This window comes from Orcinus orca, chromosome 8 (genome assembly GCF_937001465.1).
Source record: "Orcinus orca chromosome 8, mOrcOrc1.1, whole genome shotgun sequence".
NCBI classification, from domain to species: domain Eukaryota; kingdom Metazoa; phylum Chordata; class Mammalia; order Artiodactyla; family Delphinidae; genus Orcinus; species Orcinus orca.
The window spans coordinates 47,264,120-47,280,118 of NC_064566.1; the positions used below are offsets into that span (position 1 = coordinate 47,264,120).

Genomic DNA, 15,999 nt, shown 5'->3' on the forward strand with positions numbered 1-15,999 from the left:
ACTTGTCTGTCCCTCCCATAGATTCTAAGCAGGCACCAGGACCTTTTGCTTAGCACACTGGTTAGCATTTGGTTAAATATTAACATAAGCAAACAGGTAACTTGAATTCTTCAGCCTTTCCTCAAAAGATCTGGTGCGGTCCCACAGTTTACCAAATAAGTCACAATTATTTATTTGCATTTAAAACTTCATTTGGTAAACGACCCCTGTAACCTTAACTCTGGACACACCTCGCTGCATCCTCAGCTCCCACCACTCTTGAGTAGCCAGGGTTTCCATATACCACTACCCTCTCAATCACCTTTATCAGAAACCAGGCAACATCCTAGACTCGTCCCATCCCTCACCATCCAGGTGTCAACCAGACTCCAAGTCCCCCTGAATCCAAGTCTCCGTCACCATCCCCACTGCCCCTGCCTTAGTCTGGGCGCTCATCACCTCTCAACAATCACGGCGACTCTGTCTCCCTGCCTTCTGTTTTTCTCCCTTTCCCTCCTTCCTCTATACGAGGGCTTTCCTCCACGACTTCCAGGGTAAAAATCCAACCTCCACAGGCTGACAGCCTTACGGTCTGGCTCCTGCATTCTCCTTGGATTCTGAACAGGTTAAGCTTTTTAACATCTACTTCCTCTGTGCCGATCACCATTTCCTGATTTCCTGGTTTAAAAACAAAAAACACCAGCTCGGATATCACGTCCTAGGTAGACTCTCTCTGACAGAGCTGGTCCACCCTTATATATTCCTGTTATGTTGCATTTTTGCTTTATTAATTTCATCGGGCCGCTGAACTGTGAAGCAGAGGGTGGCACGTGAAAAAAATCCAGACCTGGATTCACAACCTGTTTCATCACTTACTAATTGTGTCGCCTCAAGCAACGTACTCAACCCCTCTGAACCCTAGCCCCTTTTGCAATATGAAGATAATTAAAACTGCCCCCAAACATAGGAAGAGCTCAAAAAAATGTTAGACCCAGCACTGACTTTGTTTTTCAACTGATTATTCACTTTTCTGTTTTCCCTACCAAAACGGAGGGAAACAACCTACAGATCTTAATCCTACCTCCCTGGACCACGCGGCAAACAGCTCTGTCCTATGATTCAGGCGCTTTAAAAGACTGACCACACCCTTTACTCTTTCAGTTCAGGTTAAGTACCCAAGTCTCTCAATGATTCTCCCTCCATGGATTCTCATCTTCATTTCCTGTGGAAACCACATGACCCATCAAGAAATGGTTCACAGTACTGTCAGTGGACACCTTTCCAGGTTGAAAATCAAAGGAAAAAATTTGGTAAAGCACAGTTATCCTCACCACAGAGAAGGCTGTCTTTCCACCAGCGCACACTCATGGGTCTCAGGGCAGAGGTCTGTATCCACTCCTTCCCTTCTCTCCCACCCCTCTCCCTTCACTAGCACACCTCCAGGTACTTCAAACGGCACAAAGCAACTCTTTATACTGCCATCCATTTAAGATGCTATGGAAGAAAAGTGGTAAAAATCATTTTGGGGGGAGATAGTTTGCTCTGAACGTAGGCAAAAGAGTGGGGAGCAAGTGCCCCTGTACCAGCAGGTTGCTGAGAAGGCTATCTGGTCTCAGGTCAGAAGCAGCTAAAGCAGCTCGGGCTGTGGGTGCGACTACTGAAGACGAGTGAGGCCACACACACAACCAACTTCCACCAGGGTACTCACTTCCTGGTTTCCGTGTGAGCTCCAGAACTGTCTTCTCCCTTCCACCCAGAGGTAAACTCACATAATATGGAATTCATTTACAAAAGGTAGGCTATGTTTATTTACAGTCACAAGCAGTTGACTGACTCAGTGTGACTCAAACCACAAAGAAACCATTTCTCCTTCACTCCATTCTGAGTCCCAGGGTTGGCTGGGGCCCAGCCTGGTAGAGGGCTGCTTGCGGACCATTCACAGGTTCACAAGTTTCTCATTGAGGGCGATCTGTGACTGCGTGAGATTGGCCAGGTACGTCACCATCAGCAGGTCCTGGAAGAGAAGGAATCAGGATGAGTGAGGGGCTGGGTAAAGAGTGAGCAGAGAGGCTGGTCTTGGCCAGCTGTACGATGGACACTGGGTGAGGACAGTCCTGGGAAACGAGAGCTGGGAGAGGCTGAGCAAGAGTGGAAGGTGGAAGGCAGGAAGGAAATGCCCGAGAACACTTTCTCATCTCCACTGATACACCCGAGCCACAGGAAGCAAGGAAACAGCAGGAGGGGCATCTCCGAGCACCTGTGCTCTTCCCCCGAGCCTGGACTCCTCTACCCCTTCCAGGTCACCTTTCCCAACCCCCTCCACAGGTGTACGGCTGAGGTGGGGGAAGGCACAGGCTCCCAGAAGCCCAGGGATGGCACTCACGTTGATGTTGCTGTTGAGCATGGTCTCGAAGTCCTCAGGAACTATTTTGGGTACTTGGTTAACCAGACTCATCAAGAAGCGGCCCACGGTATTGTCAGCTGACACCTTTCCAGACTGAGCACCAAAGAGTCAACGAGGAACAGTTAATTCTCACCACCGAGACCGTCACTTCACCAGCACATCCCCAGCCATCTCAGACTGGAGATCATGCCCTCCTCCTTCCTTTTCCCTCCGCTGCTCACCAGCACGTCCTCCGCATACTGCAACACTGTGCTGAGGGCATCCTGGATGCGGGCCGATGCCCCTCCCACTTGCTGCAAGTCACTGGAGAGGCCGATTACCCGGTTGGGGCTAAAACAGGTCTTCATGATCAGGTCAACTGTGGGAGTGGGTTGGGGGTAGAAGTGACACAGAGAATTCAGTCATCCCATCAGGAAAGAGATCTCTAACCACCTCCCTTTGGACTGAGTCAGCTTCCCCAAACCCCCCTGCCCTGCCCTTACTAGCTTTTCTTTCTCTGGAGAGAGTTCAACTCCTACACCCAGTATGCTAATCACTGGTTCTGGTCTCATATGAATGGCCGTGTAGCCTCTGGTGCTGATGACTTCCCACCTCTAACAACTTCACAAATAATTCCTTGAGTCCCATTTCTACAGAAGAATGACTTCTAGTCGTCACAAACCTTACATCAACCGTTCCTCTTAACACACCCAAGGCCCTCCATCCTTGTTACAGAACAGAAACCCCCTCCCCTGAAAAATGCCCAAGATCTAGAAAGCGGGTATGGGCAAGTCACTCACCTCCAATGCGTTCAGTGTCATAATATGCGTATTTCACTGTCAGAGGGGTGAACATCACCCCCATGGTCCTCCCAGGAACACCCATTAAAGTGCTGGGGAGAGAAAAGCCAAGGTTAACAGATGGACTTGGGAGGGGGTTTCATGTCTAGTTCAGGCTGGGAAAGCAGTCATACCAAGAGTATGGCTTCCACGGTTCTGAAAGAAGACAGCTGGGCCACTTGAAGCCCAGAGCGCTAAAGGGAACAAGTCACTTTCTTCCCTTAGCTCATTCCACACACCAAACCCTTGGCCTGAGAGAAGGGACTCAGCTTTTGGACCGTGCCTGGACCCTTTATAGAGAGTTACTTCACACAATGAAATCTCAGTGTTGAGGACAGGACACTGGATTTCCCTGTGGAACTAGTTGCCTAGACATCCTTCCTCACAGAAAGAAGAGACAGGACAGGTCTTCTCTGGGACCGAGTTCCTCATCAGCACTGAAAAAAAAAAAGTCGACTCTGGCCCATCAAGGTCAGACTGGGTGCTGTAAGTAATCTTAGCAAAGGTGACTGCCTTTACTGTGTCAACTATACTTTCACTGCATCTTGAGGAGTCTGAAATACCCGGAAAGGCTAAGGAATCAGGCAACAGCTAGAGGTTCGTGGTACACCAACTGGCCCATGAGGACTTGACATCCACCATCTTTGTCCTACCACATAATAGGTAACTTGTCACTTCAGTGTCACACACAAAAATGGCACAAAGTTAAAGTAAGAGATGTGCTAACAAAGGGCTTCATTCTAAGCAGAAAATAAAATCCTTCCAACGCCTACAGCCGCCCCTTCTTCGGCATGCCTCTAGAGCCTTTCCCAATATCTCCCATCAACCAGCATTCTAGCTGCTTAATGTGCCAACAGGGTAATGTTACTGTCATCCAAACTGTACTCTATCCCCAGTTAATAGACATGTTCAAAACAAGGACAGCCATTCTTTAATCTGTACCGCCCTGTGTCCTATGCACAGTTTTAGTGATAACGACAAACTGAAGGGCAACTCAGAAAATCAGTGAATGTGGAGAAGAAATCATGGCCAGAACACTGTGTGAGGATCGGCTGTAGGAGTTGTGTAACAGTTAACTTCTAGGAAAGATGACAGGAAAAACGAGCTTGCTCAAATACCTAAAGGGCTGCCCTTTGAAGTCGGTTATAAGCAATGAGCAGGAATCTGGGTAGGCAAGGATCAGTGAGTGGAAATTTCAGGGACAGAGTTTGTTTCGGAATAAAACCTCTCCAGTGATAACTCCTGAAAGTGAGGAAGGGGCTTCCTTAGGCAGCGAGCCGCACACTGAAGGATGACACCTGCGGGGGGTGGAGGCGGGGGTGGCACCCAGGCACAGCATGAACGAGGTAGCTTTTCGTGCCCTTGTTGCCCAAGACTCTGGTCACCTGACGTAGGCCTTAATGCTCATGCGGCCGTTCTGCAGACTCGTGTCCACTGTGAGGTGAATGGGGTTGGGGGCTTCCCGGCTGTAGTACTCATGGATCAGCACGGAGTGCTCTGTGATGTCATGGCCCGTAGCATACCTGGAAATGGAACACAGTTGTGGACTCATGTCTACGTGCGACATCAATACCAAACAGGATGGTGGCATGCGTGTCTCTAGGTACCCAACAACCCTAGTTGGGGTGTAGTTATACCCCCAGGGACAACACATGCCAAAAAATTACGCACACTGAAAACTGTATCAAATCAAATAAGGGCTGCCTTAGAGCTCTTGAAAATTCTAAGTCACCAGCAAGGCAGAAAAGACTTGCTCAGTAAAAGCTGCAGTCCAAAATAAGTATTCTTGGCCTCACAGGATCAGAACCGCCAGCAAAACACACTGAACTCATAGCTCCTTGAGATAATACACTTTCAATACTCTGTCTCCAAAAGAGGGTGTACGATACCTAGTCAGGTGACAAAAGATGTTGGCACTCAACCACCGAGACTTTCCATCCCCTCGTCCCAACTTACCAGCCCAGGATGAGCTCATTTGGAGAGACTTTCTTGTGCAATTCATACATGTTCTTAGCAAATTCCATGTCAACAGCCACCTGAGAAGGAAGGCAGGAACGGAAGCTAAGAAGCCAAGAGTCCACAGCAAATGGATAAACAGGACAAGAGGCCACTCCCAACAGACAGAAGAGGCCCGGGAAGTATGTACAAATGGAACGAAGCTCTTTAACTGCAGCTCCAGTTATGAGCACAACACGCTGTGGCGCAGGAGGGGCCTCACACAGACTCCAGCAAATGAGTAGCCACAGACCGCACAGGGGTCTCAAATTCCCACTCACCTCATCTTCTGACTCATTGTGCGGCACTGAAAAGCAGTTGGTGACTTCCACTGAGTGCTTGTCAACGGTTCCTGTGAGAGAGTATTGTCCATGTGTTATAAAACCTTGGGCTCCCAACTGTCCCAAATGCTTTCAAGAGGTCTCCTCAAAGTCAGGGAAACAAAAACCCAAACCGGGCTCATAAGCTCCAAGTTCAGCCATGAGCACCAATGGAACCAGGATTTTCCAGAGAAATGAAACTCTGGAGCAATCTCCAACTCTCTTCTTTAACCATCAGCAAACAGGGTCTGTTCTTACTTCGCAAGGTCTCCTTTTGCCTGTCCGTCACTTCCTGCTACCAGCCCTACTCCAGATCTTCACTCTGTGACCTTCATTTTTCAGCCTCCAGACTTTCTCCTTAATATAATTTCATCTGCAGAGCTCCCTGGAAGATTCTGATCACGTCTACAGAGACCACTCATACAGTAGCCTATCCTGAGAGCTCAATCTTAGGGAGCTTCCCCTGTACCTCCCTTCAGCCATGGTCCCACAGTCATAACCTTAACCCTACCATCAACCAGAAACCTTCTCCCTGTGAACCTTAAACATCATACCACAAACTTTTATTCTTCTAGTTCTGATGATACTTTTACTCCAGCTACATTTGTTTCTTGTCCTCACTAAGACTGCTGGTCCCCTGACCTCTCCATTTTTTCTCTCATCTACTGGCACTGCCCACCCAGGCTTCAAGTGCTTCCCTCTCCACCACAGACCACAATGTTGCCTATACCCATCAGCGTCTGTTTAATTCCACTTCACTATGGTTTCTGCCCCCTTAGCTGAAACTATGCCCCCAAACCAAATGGATACATACTTCTTTTTCTTAATTGAAGTAGTTGATTTACAATGTTACATGTGTACAGAAAAGTGATTCAGTTATGTATGTATACACATACACACACACATATACATTCTTTTTCAGATCCTTTTCCATTTTGTTATTACAAGATATTGAGGACTTCCCTGCTGGCACAGTGGTTAAGAATCTGCCTGCCAATGCAGGGGACATGCGTTCGAGCCCTGGTCCAGGAAGATCCCACATGCCGCAGAGCAACTAAGCCCATGCACCACAACTACTGAGCCTGTGCTCTAGAGCCCAAGAGACACAGCTACTGAAGCCCTCGCGTCTAGAGCCGATGCTCCGTAACAAGAGAAGCCACTGCAATGAGAAGCCCACACACCGCAACGAAGAGTAGCCCCCGCTCGCCACAACTAGAGAAAGCCCGCGCGCAGCAACGAAGACCCGATGCAGCCATAAATAAGCAAATAAATAAGTAAATAGATTTAAAAAAAAAGATATTGAGTACAGTTCCCTGTGCTATACAGCAGGCCCTTGTTCTTCATTTTATATACAGGAGTGTGGATACATACTCTTTATCCTATTTGACCTCTTGTCAACAGACTTGACCACTTCAAGCATCTGAAATAGTTAAGTCTTCTATATTTGCATGCCACCGTAACACCCTTCTACTAGAGCATTTATCACATTATATTCTAATTATTTGCCTATAAGAGTATATCTTCATCTTGAATTTAAGGTTAAGAGTAGAGCTTGTTTGATCAAACTTTGAATTCTAAGTACCTAATAGTTTTATGGTACATAAAAGGCACCACTGATTTCATTTAACCAAATGGAATATGTCTCGTGAATTGATTTCTAACTGAAAATGTCTAAGTTCCTAGCAAGCAGAATCTACGCTCCATTCTTCAGTAAGCAATGCCTCTGTAACACCTAGCCTTGTACCATGACTCCATTCTGAAAGAGGATCTGAAAAATCTAGATTACCCTTGTTCTAACTAGGGTCACTCATATTTGGGGGCACTTAGCACAAACCTAGGGTGGAAAATTGTTTATTTCGTTAAACAGCTCTAGTGAGTTTGGAAAATTTGACAGTGCAGCTGAAAGAGCAAGCTAGTAGTTATCGAGTGCCAAGTCAGTGACGCAAGAACCATTTACTACAGAAGCTCAAAGCAGGGCAGTCACAGAAGGATGGCATACTTTGGAAGGTTAAGAATAGGGGTGAGGGTGGGGATATGGCATGAAGGACTGAGAGTGAAAACTTTTCCTGGGAACCTGGAAGATGAGTGAAACTTAAAGGATAAAATAAGGGAGAACAGGCAGGGAGAACACAAAGGCTTGATCTGAGCCAACTATGGCAATGCTTGAAAGATAATGGACCAACTGAAGTTTCTGTAAAATGCTACACTCTCAAAGATAAAGAGGGAGACAATGTGTGTCTGTGTCAGGAGGGTGCCTGATGCGGTGGAAGATGGCAACCAACAGCTGTTTTGTACCCAGTCTGTGCCAGCACAGTCAGACGCCTTCTGTGATAATTTAGTGCTCACAGACTAAATCTAAAGTAGGCCCTGAAGGAAACAGACTTAGCTAATACGTGCTGGAGTCTGCCGACAACTATCATCCTCTTCGCAATACACCGACTGTCTTCTACGATGGAAACTATTACACGTTCAAGGGTAAGAAAAAGAAATGATACATGCGACTAAATTGGATTCACAAGTGTCCAAATTCTGTGACCAAGATGGAGTGCAAATTAATCTGATGGGACCAGCAGTCCCCAGAGAAAGGGATATATTGTCAGAAATCCCTCTTTACGGCTTCTCAATTTTACTGTAACATGAAATATCAATTTCCCAAATTTGGAACATGGGCAGGGAAAAGGTTATTCCTCCATGTGCACGTTAATACAAATAATAGATAATACAATTGTCTGTGTCCAAATGGAGAATCAGAGACTGCACTGGGGGAACGGGGTCCATATCTCACTGGGGACTAATATTAGGGAGACTGAGGAACAGAGGCTCAGGCTTAGACGTTTAGGAAAGCAGAACATTATTGAAACCTTAAATGGGTTCCTGCCAAACCGGTCTACTTGGTGAGAGGGATATCTTTTTACAGGTGTCCCCACTCCAATGCCAAGTGGTTAGGAAAAACTTCTCTTTTAACACCTGGAAAATAAAGACATTTACCAGTAGATAAGGGGGGAAAACGTGGTCACTGGGCTTAGGGAGTCAAAGGTTTTTGACGTCCTAGTCAGAGTTTGAATTCATTTTTCGTAGACTGGAACTAGTCATACTTGACGTGAAATGCTACTGGGAAGATTAAAGATAAAATGTAAATCACTTGGCACACACTATTTATTCAATAAATAACTATAATGGGGGTGGGAAGTGAGGGGAACAAGATAAACGGGAGGTGGGAAGTAGAAGAGAACGTCAATTTTCTCTGACCACTCACCCAGCAGGGTCCCGATGACTCGGGCAGCGCCCTCGTTGCGTCGCTCGTAGCTGTCCACGATGGAGGCCAAAATGACCGGGTGCAGCCGGACCACGCGGCCGCCAGGGAAGGGGCCTGGGAGAGCCGGGCCAGGCAGCGACTGTGCCGGGGCCTGCGCTGGGGCTGGCGCTGAGGCCGGGGTCTGGCCCGGAGCTGCGGTCGTAGCCGCTGCTGCCGCCGGGTCTGAGGATGAGGCTGGAGCCGGCGTTGGAGCTGGAACCGGCGCTGGAGCCGGCGCTGAGACTGAGGCTGGGGATGGAGCCGGGGCCGGGTCTGAGGCCGCAGCCGGGGTTTCGGTTGGGGTGGCGGGAGGCGTGCTCGGCGGTACCGCCGGTGTGGCCATCTTGTCGAGAAGGAAGGAGCCAGGCGCGGAAGGGAGTGAGTTGACAAAGATTAGGAGCACGATAGGCTGAACCTGCATCACGTGAAGTAGATCTTTGTGCTTATTGGCTTCTGATGATGCTACTCACGGCTACAATTTTTTTGCTCTGAGTTTGTGCTCTTTGATTTCGGTCCGATGCGCACTCAGTGAGAAACGAGCTAAGTAGTTCCGAGTAAACTTTGGAACCGCACTGAGAGGAGAGAAACAGCTGCCACCAGATGGAGCCAGAGAGCGGCGCAAGGGTCTCAATTGGTACTTCAATGGGATAATCGACATCAAGGTGCCTTTTAAAGGACTTTGTTCTTGACAGCATTCTAAGGTGTCAATGCAGTGAGTCATTCATTCAACAATTTGAATATGTGCCAGATGCTCTTTTGGAGCTTTGGGATATATCAGTGAACAAAACAAAGATCACTGTCCTTGAAAAGTATACATTCTACTGGAGAGAGACAAATAAGTACATTATAGAATGTATTAGGTGATAAGTGCTATGAAAAAGGAAAAATTAGCTGAAAATAAGGAGGAAATCAGGAGTCGTGAGGAGTTAGAGCAGGTCAAAATGGGAATGTGAGATTTGAGTGGATTTAAAGGAGACGAGGGGTATGACCATTATTGGGGAGAAGAACCTCCAGGTAGAGGGAACAGAGTGCAAAGACCTTAAGGCAGGAGCAGGCCTGGTGTGTTTGAGGCTATTTCATGGCTGGAGTGTTAGGATCAAGGCGGGGAGTAGCAGGACATGGGTCTCTCCATAGGGCTTGGGGAGCAGATCATTAAGGACTTACCAGGCCGTGTAAGGACTTTGAGTTTTAGTCTGAGTCAGATGGAGTTTTGAGCCGGGAGGGTCATGCTCTGTCTTAGTTTTAAAAGAATCACACTGGCTGCTTTGAGAAGAATAGAAAGGGGGAGTGGTTACTGGGCAGAGCGAGGTGAGAGAGAAAGAGCAGAGAGACACGTTAGATTGCCAGGTAATCTAAATGAGAAATGAGGGTGGCTGGGACCAGGACAGCAGCAGTGGAAGCGATGAGAGGTAGGGAAATGATGGACATATTTTGAGGGTAGAGGCAATAGGACTTTCTGAGAAATTGTATGTGAGGTGTGAGAGGAGTCAAGGATGACTCCAATTTTTTGTGTTGAGCGGACTAGTATGAAGAGGCTGTTGTCAATTGAGATGGTGAAACCTACAAGTGGAGTAGGTTTTGGGGAAAAGATCCCAAGCTCACTTTGGGATGTGTCACCCTTGAGATGTCGATTAGACATGCAAGCAGAAGTGTGGAGAGATCTGGTGGAGATACTAGTCTGTACTATGGGAGAGGATTAAATGAGGTAATGCTCTGTAAAGTTCTTAGCATATGCCAGAAGTACATTAGTTATTAGTGTTACAAGGTTGCTATGCTCATTACTATGTGTGGAAGGAGCTCCGATCCTAACTTCCTGTGTAACTTTGGGCCATCTACAGGTTGGTTTGTTTGTTTTTCCTGAGCCTCAGTTTCCTTCTTGGTGTGGCGAGGATGATAACATCTGCCCGTCAGGAACTTGCCCACTCCCTTGGCTGGGTCAAGTGCCAGCGTCCAGCTGGCAAGGTCGATGGGTGACGTTGGATTACGTAGCCCTGACTCTCGTGCCCAAAAGCTGCTTTCTCCTAGGATCTACCTTTCCTAGTTAGAATTCACGTGATCCTGCTCCCCTGTCAGTACTCTGGGTGGGCACGCATCCTTTCTTTTCATTCCTCCAAACTCAGGTAAACAGCGTATCCAGAAAGGATTGAAAAGCGAGCCTTGAATTTGATGACTTGGATCTTTGCCAACCCTGGTAGAGCCGCGCCAGTGGAACTGCGGGGAGGGGGTGGGCATGGAAACCAGAATTTGGGAGTTGACTCATGGTAGTGAGTACTGGCTACTCTCTCAAGGAAACTGCCTGGGAAGGAAAGGAGACATTTAAAGCAGTAGCAGGGGGAACAGTAGGATTGAGATGGGGACAATTTAGGCTGACTCAGAGTCAGGAGCTGGTTCCTCTTTAACACCTGGCTTGATCTTTACCAGGAACAGGCTCCTGTGACTTCGCCGTTCTCCAGTTTCCCTTTCCTTTCTCCTCTCTCTCTGTCCTCACCATCTCACATGGGGACGTGTCACATGAACACTCAGACATTCACACACAGGGTGACTTTTGCATGTATACGTATTCTTACAAACACACGTGCCGTTGCACACTGACACGCCTTCCCCACACAAAAATACACAAGCATCCATAGCACACTCCCGTGAGCACGTGGGGAAATAAGCATTCACTCACACCCCACGGACACCCCCCCCCACAGAACATACCCTCACACACTCGTACAGATGGGCACGTGCACATCACACATGCATACACACCCTCATACACACGAGCAGTGGTCCCTCCCCATGCCCCTAGAAGTATAACTTTCAGAGAGATACAAGTTCTGGGGCACAGAAGATGAAACCAAAGGGCAGAGGCCAGAGTCTGTCTCTTTTTATTCCCATCTCACCCCTAACACCTCACTTGTATAGTGCAGATTATGGAGAAATGTACCGAGAGCATGTGCACGGCCTAGAGGAGCGGCAAGAAGGAGGCATCAGGGCGGCTACAACCAGCTGCTCCTGGTGGCCACGCCCAGCTCAGGGAGCCCAGCGTCATCTGCCTGTCTGCCCCAGCCCACTGTGACTCTGTTACAGTGGAGGCTCTATTAGATCCAGGGGGAAAGTCCTCCCAGGTCCCACCCATAGTGGTGCTACAGGGGTCGGCTGGCATGGGAAAGACAACACTGGCCAGAAAACGGTGCTGGACTGGACCACTGGCACCCTGTATCCGGGCCAGTTGGATGATGTCTTTTATGTGAGCTGCAGAGAAGTGGTCCTGCTGCCGGAGGGCAGACTGGACCAGCTCCTCTTCTGGCGTTGTGGGGAAAATCAAGCTCCCATCACAGAGACTCTGAGGCAGCTGGAATGGCTCCTGTTCATCCTGGATGACTGTGATGAGCTGCAGAGGGGCCCTTTGCAGAGAGGGTGAAGAGGCCGAGGTCCAGTCCCATGGAGGATGTGCTGCACCTTCTGTTGGGGAGGAATGCTAATGCTCCCAGGTCCGCCCTTCTCGTCACCACCTGGGTGCTGGCTTTGTGAAATCTGGAGTCCTTGCTGAGAGAACCACCCCATGTCCACATCCTCAGAGAAGCCTGAGAGGAGGAGGTATTTCAACTCCTACTTCACAGATAAGGAGCAAGCCAGAAATGCCCTTGACATTGTACAAAGAAATGATGTTCTCTGACAAAGCATGTCAGGTTCCAGGCATTTGCTGCGTGGTCTGCTCCTGGCTGAAGGGGCAGATAGAGCAAGGCAGAGAGGTCTTGGAGATGCCCGGTAATTGTACTGACATCTTCATGGCCTACGTCTCCACCTTCCTGCCCCACAGTGCCCCTGGGGTCTGCTCTGAGCCTACCCGGGACAAGGTCCTGAGGGGCTGTGCCCCTTGGCAGCTGAGGGCATCGTGTTTGAAGAAGGTGACGTCAGGAAGCACAGTTTAGATGGGCTCAGCCTTGCTGCTTTCGTGAGCAGCAACAGCTACCAAGAGGGATTTGACATCAAGAAGTACAGCTTTTACCGCATTAGCTTATAGGAATTTTTTCATGCCATGTCCTACCTGGTGGAAGAGGACCGGAGCCAGCTGGCGGCAGGGGAGAGTGCTGCAGAGAAGTGAATAGGCTGCTAGATGAAAAGAAGCAGACAGGGGGTGAGGCGATGGCCCTCAGTATGCAGTTTTTATTGGACATATCGAAAAAAGAGGGCTCCTCGAACTGGGAGCTAAAGTTCTGCCTCAAAATTTCTCCCTCGATAAAGCAGGATCTGAAGTGCCTCAAAGAACGAATGGATTCTATAAAGCATTTCAGAACTTGGGATTTGGAATTCTCCCTGTATGAATCTAAAGTAAAGGGTTTGATAAAGGGTGTTCAGATGAGTGATGTATCATTTAAGATGGAACATTTTCAGTGAAAAGAAATTCCATAGAAGGAACTCATTTTCTGTCAAAACCAGCTTGAGTAATGGACAGTGATGAAATAAAATTTATACTTTAAGGCAGGACGAGAAAATTTAAACATCAAATTCTCTCTGCCCGTTTGGACCTCCTCCCTCCCTCCCTGACGTGTGGTGTGCATCTGCATTACATGTTAACCAGAGCTCCTCAACGGTGGGAATGCCTGCTCAACTGTAAAGATCATTTCTTTCCCTTCCTTCTGATGCTAGCAGTGTAACTTAAAAGATTCTCTTTCTTTCCCAACTCTGTATGTGGGTCATGGTGGCTTACCGCTTGCTTTGTACATGCTTACCTGAACTACTTATCTTTGGTGAACTTTATGTAGAATATCAGTATGTCATTTTGATGTACGATCCTTTGTCTCAAAAATCTATGACGGTGCCTTCGACTTCTAACAGGTGGAACGGTTCTCAGAGCTTCTGAGAGCCTGTCTCGTGGGTTATAAGCTTCAGTTTGGATTAACTTGATTGTCAATTTTCATTGACAACAGAAAGGAGAAAAAATGTCCAATTGTGGGCAAAAGTAATAGAGCGGGGATCCAAAAGTCAACCTCTAATGGAAAAGGCAGAGGGACAGAGGAACTAGAGACAAGGAGATTAGGAGCAACAGGACGTGGGGCAGAGAAGTGGGGACAGTAGAGATGAAGGGTCAGGAGAATGGTGGGGTGGAGGGACAGGAGGATGGGGGGAGACAGAGAGTAGGAAGGAATGGAGAGATGTGAGATTAGACTAATGCATACTGGAAGGGGTATAAGGACAGAAGAGCAAAAAGAAAGAGATTAGATAATAGGGGATCAGAAGACTTGGAACATAGGACATGGGGAAAGGCCGTGTGGAATGAGCCCTTAGGAACAACCACTTTTGCCATCGATGGCTCAAATTCACTTATTTAGCACCCATCCCCCCACTCCAGGCTGTTTCGATAGTGCAGAGTCTTATTTCAGTAGCTCCTCTTATATGTTAATGTCAGTGACCAAGCATGTGATTCTGACATTTGACTCTTTCCTGTGAAATAAACTCCCTAATATAATAAAATGTGGACTGTGCTCATTCCACAATATTGGAAAATGTGAAGCATATCAGTGCTAACATTTAAAACAAGTATTGGGCCTCCCTGGTGCGCAGTGGTTAGGAATCTGCCTGCCAGTGCAGGGGACACGGGTTCGAGCCCTGGTCCGGGAAGATCCCACGTGCTGTGGAGCAACGAGGCCCGTGCACCACAACTATTGAGCCTGTGCTCTAGAGCTCGTGAGCCACAACTACTGAAGCCTGCGCGCCTAGAGCCCGTGCTCCAAAACAAGAGAGGCCACCACAATGAGAGGCCCGCACACCGCAAAGAAGAGTAGCCCCCGCTCGCTGCAACTAGAGAAAGCCCACGCACAGCAATGAAGACCCAACGCAGCCAAAAATAAATAAATAAATAAATAAATAAATAAAAGAAGTATTGTACTGTGGTATAATGGAATGTCCCTTTGACTCTGTATTTGTGACTTACTGCTGCTTAAACAGTAGCTTCCCATCTTTCTAGAAACTTCTCAATTTTCCATGTTGGGAATGAGCCATGGCTTGTTACAGACCTTTAGTCCTGGAAGCTCTACTGTGATTCGATTTAGCTCCATGCTAATAACATGTCATGACTGTCCCCAGAGGTGCCATTAACTGACTTTTCTTTCTGGAAATGTCAGTCAGTTCTAAGCGCTAACTCATAATCCCTTTTTTCTGCTTTGGTTCCCTCTGTAGAGAAAAGAAGAAAAAGGGAATTCTAGGTAGAGGTGTGGTCAGTTCCCAGCCCTCATTTTACAGATGAGGAAATTGAAGTTCAGTCAGGAGCCCCATCAGTTTCTGGGGTTCCTCAGGGAGCTCTCTTAGCTCCCACACCTCAGCCCACTGTGTAGAGGTCCTCAAGGACTGTGCAGGTGCCGCAAACCTACCCCCACCCAGCAGTTGCTGCGGAAGGCTGATGCTGCCTTGGACCCTCAGTGCCCCTTCCTGTAACAGGAAGGTTACAGACACCCCTCTTTTTGTTTTTCACACAGTTTTATTGTTGTCATGACTTCTCACAAGTTGATTTCACGTGTACCAATTCCAGAAATCTGCTGGACGTGCCCAGATACCTGAATCCAAGGTAACTCAGCCTTGACTGATCAACTTGAGACCCCATGACACTAATTATTATGAACTCTTCTTCACACAGGAAGTCTGGTGTCTCCACATTTGATAATTATATACGTAGCCTGTTGAGCACGTAGATTGTGTGTATATACAGAATCTGTGTAAGAAACTGCATGTCTGCCCATGTCCTTAATTAAAGAGCAATTTGTACTGGGTTACTGAAGAGGCTGGTGGAACCTACTGAGCTAGGCTGTGTTGTCCCCTAGAGAGCCTGAATGCTCCCAGCCGACCAACTCCTGAGTATCATAGAGATTTTTCTGCGAACAGCAAAACAGGTACCCAGCCACACTGCTGGAGTTTCATGGGGCCAAGGAGGTCTGTTTAAAAAAACATGGATGTAATATCCAGTTGATGTTTAGACACGTTATTTCACTTAGGATTCACATTCAAATCAAACACGATTAAGCAAAAATTAAATGACCAACTATATTCTTTTTTTCTTTTTTTTAAGCTGATTTCTAGTTAGGTCTGTCTGGCTCTTTCTAACAATGTCATCTGGGCTTCCACTCTCTCCCCTCTGTTGCTCTTTCTATAGTTGCCTTTTGCTCTTATTTCGGAGAGTGACCCTTATGTGTCAGAGAAGATGGC

At 47.7% G+C, this 15,999-nt stretch overlaps 2 protein-coding genes across 2 annotated transcripts; one reads left to right on the forward strand and one right to left on the reverse strand.

Annotated features, from left to right (window-relative positions):
• Positions 1-1,759: 1,759 nt before the first annotated feature.
• On the reverse strand, positions 1,760-9,169 carry EIF3F (eukaryotic translation initiation factor 3 subunit F). The gene is made up of 8 exons (XM_004279224.3): positions 8,773-9,169; positions 5,478-5,548; positions 5,158-5,237; positions 4,587-4,724; positions 3,163-3,254; positions 2,605-2,741; positions 2,363-2,476; positions 1,760-1,993 (listed from the first exon to the last, which is right to left on the reverse strand). Exons 1-8 carry the CDS (start codon positions 9,152-9,154, stop codon positions 1,916-1,918), a joined length of 1,092 nt encoding a protein of 363 aa, XP_004279272.1. The 5' UTR covers positions 9,155-9,169; the 3' UTR covers positions 1,760-1,915.
• Positions 9,170-10,701: 1,532 nt separating this feature from the next.
• Positions 10,702-13,878, forward strand: NLRP10 (NLR family pyrin domain containing 10). Its single transcript, XM_049713825.1, is given in 12 exon segments — positions 10,702-10,781; positions 11,722-11,786; positions 11,789-11,863; positions 11,866-11,985; positions 11,988-12,199; positions 12,202-12,374; positions 12,376-12,472; positions 12,474-12,663; positions 12,666-12,880; positions 12,883-13,188; positions 13,190-13,254; positions 13,731-13,878. Coding segments are annotated over 12 exon segments (1,746 nt in total).
• The last annotated feature ends 2,121 nt before the right edge of the window (positions 13,879-15,999 follow it).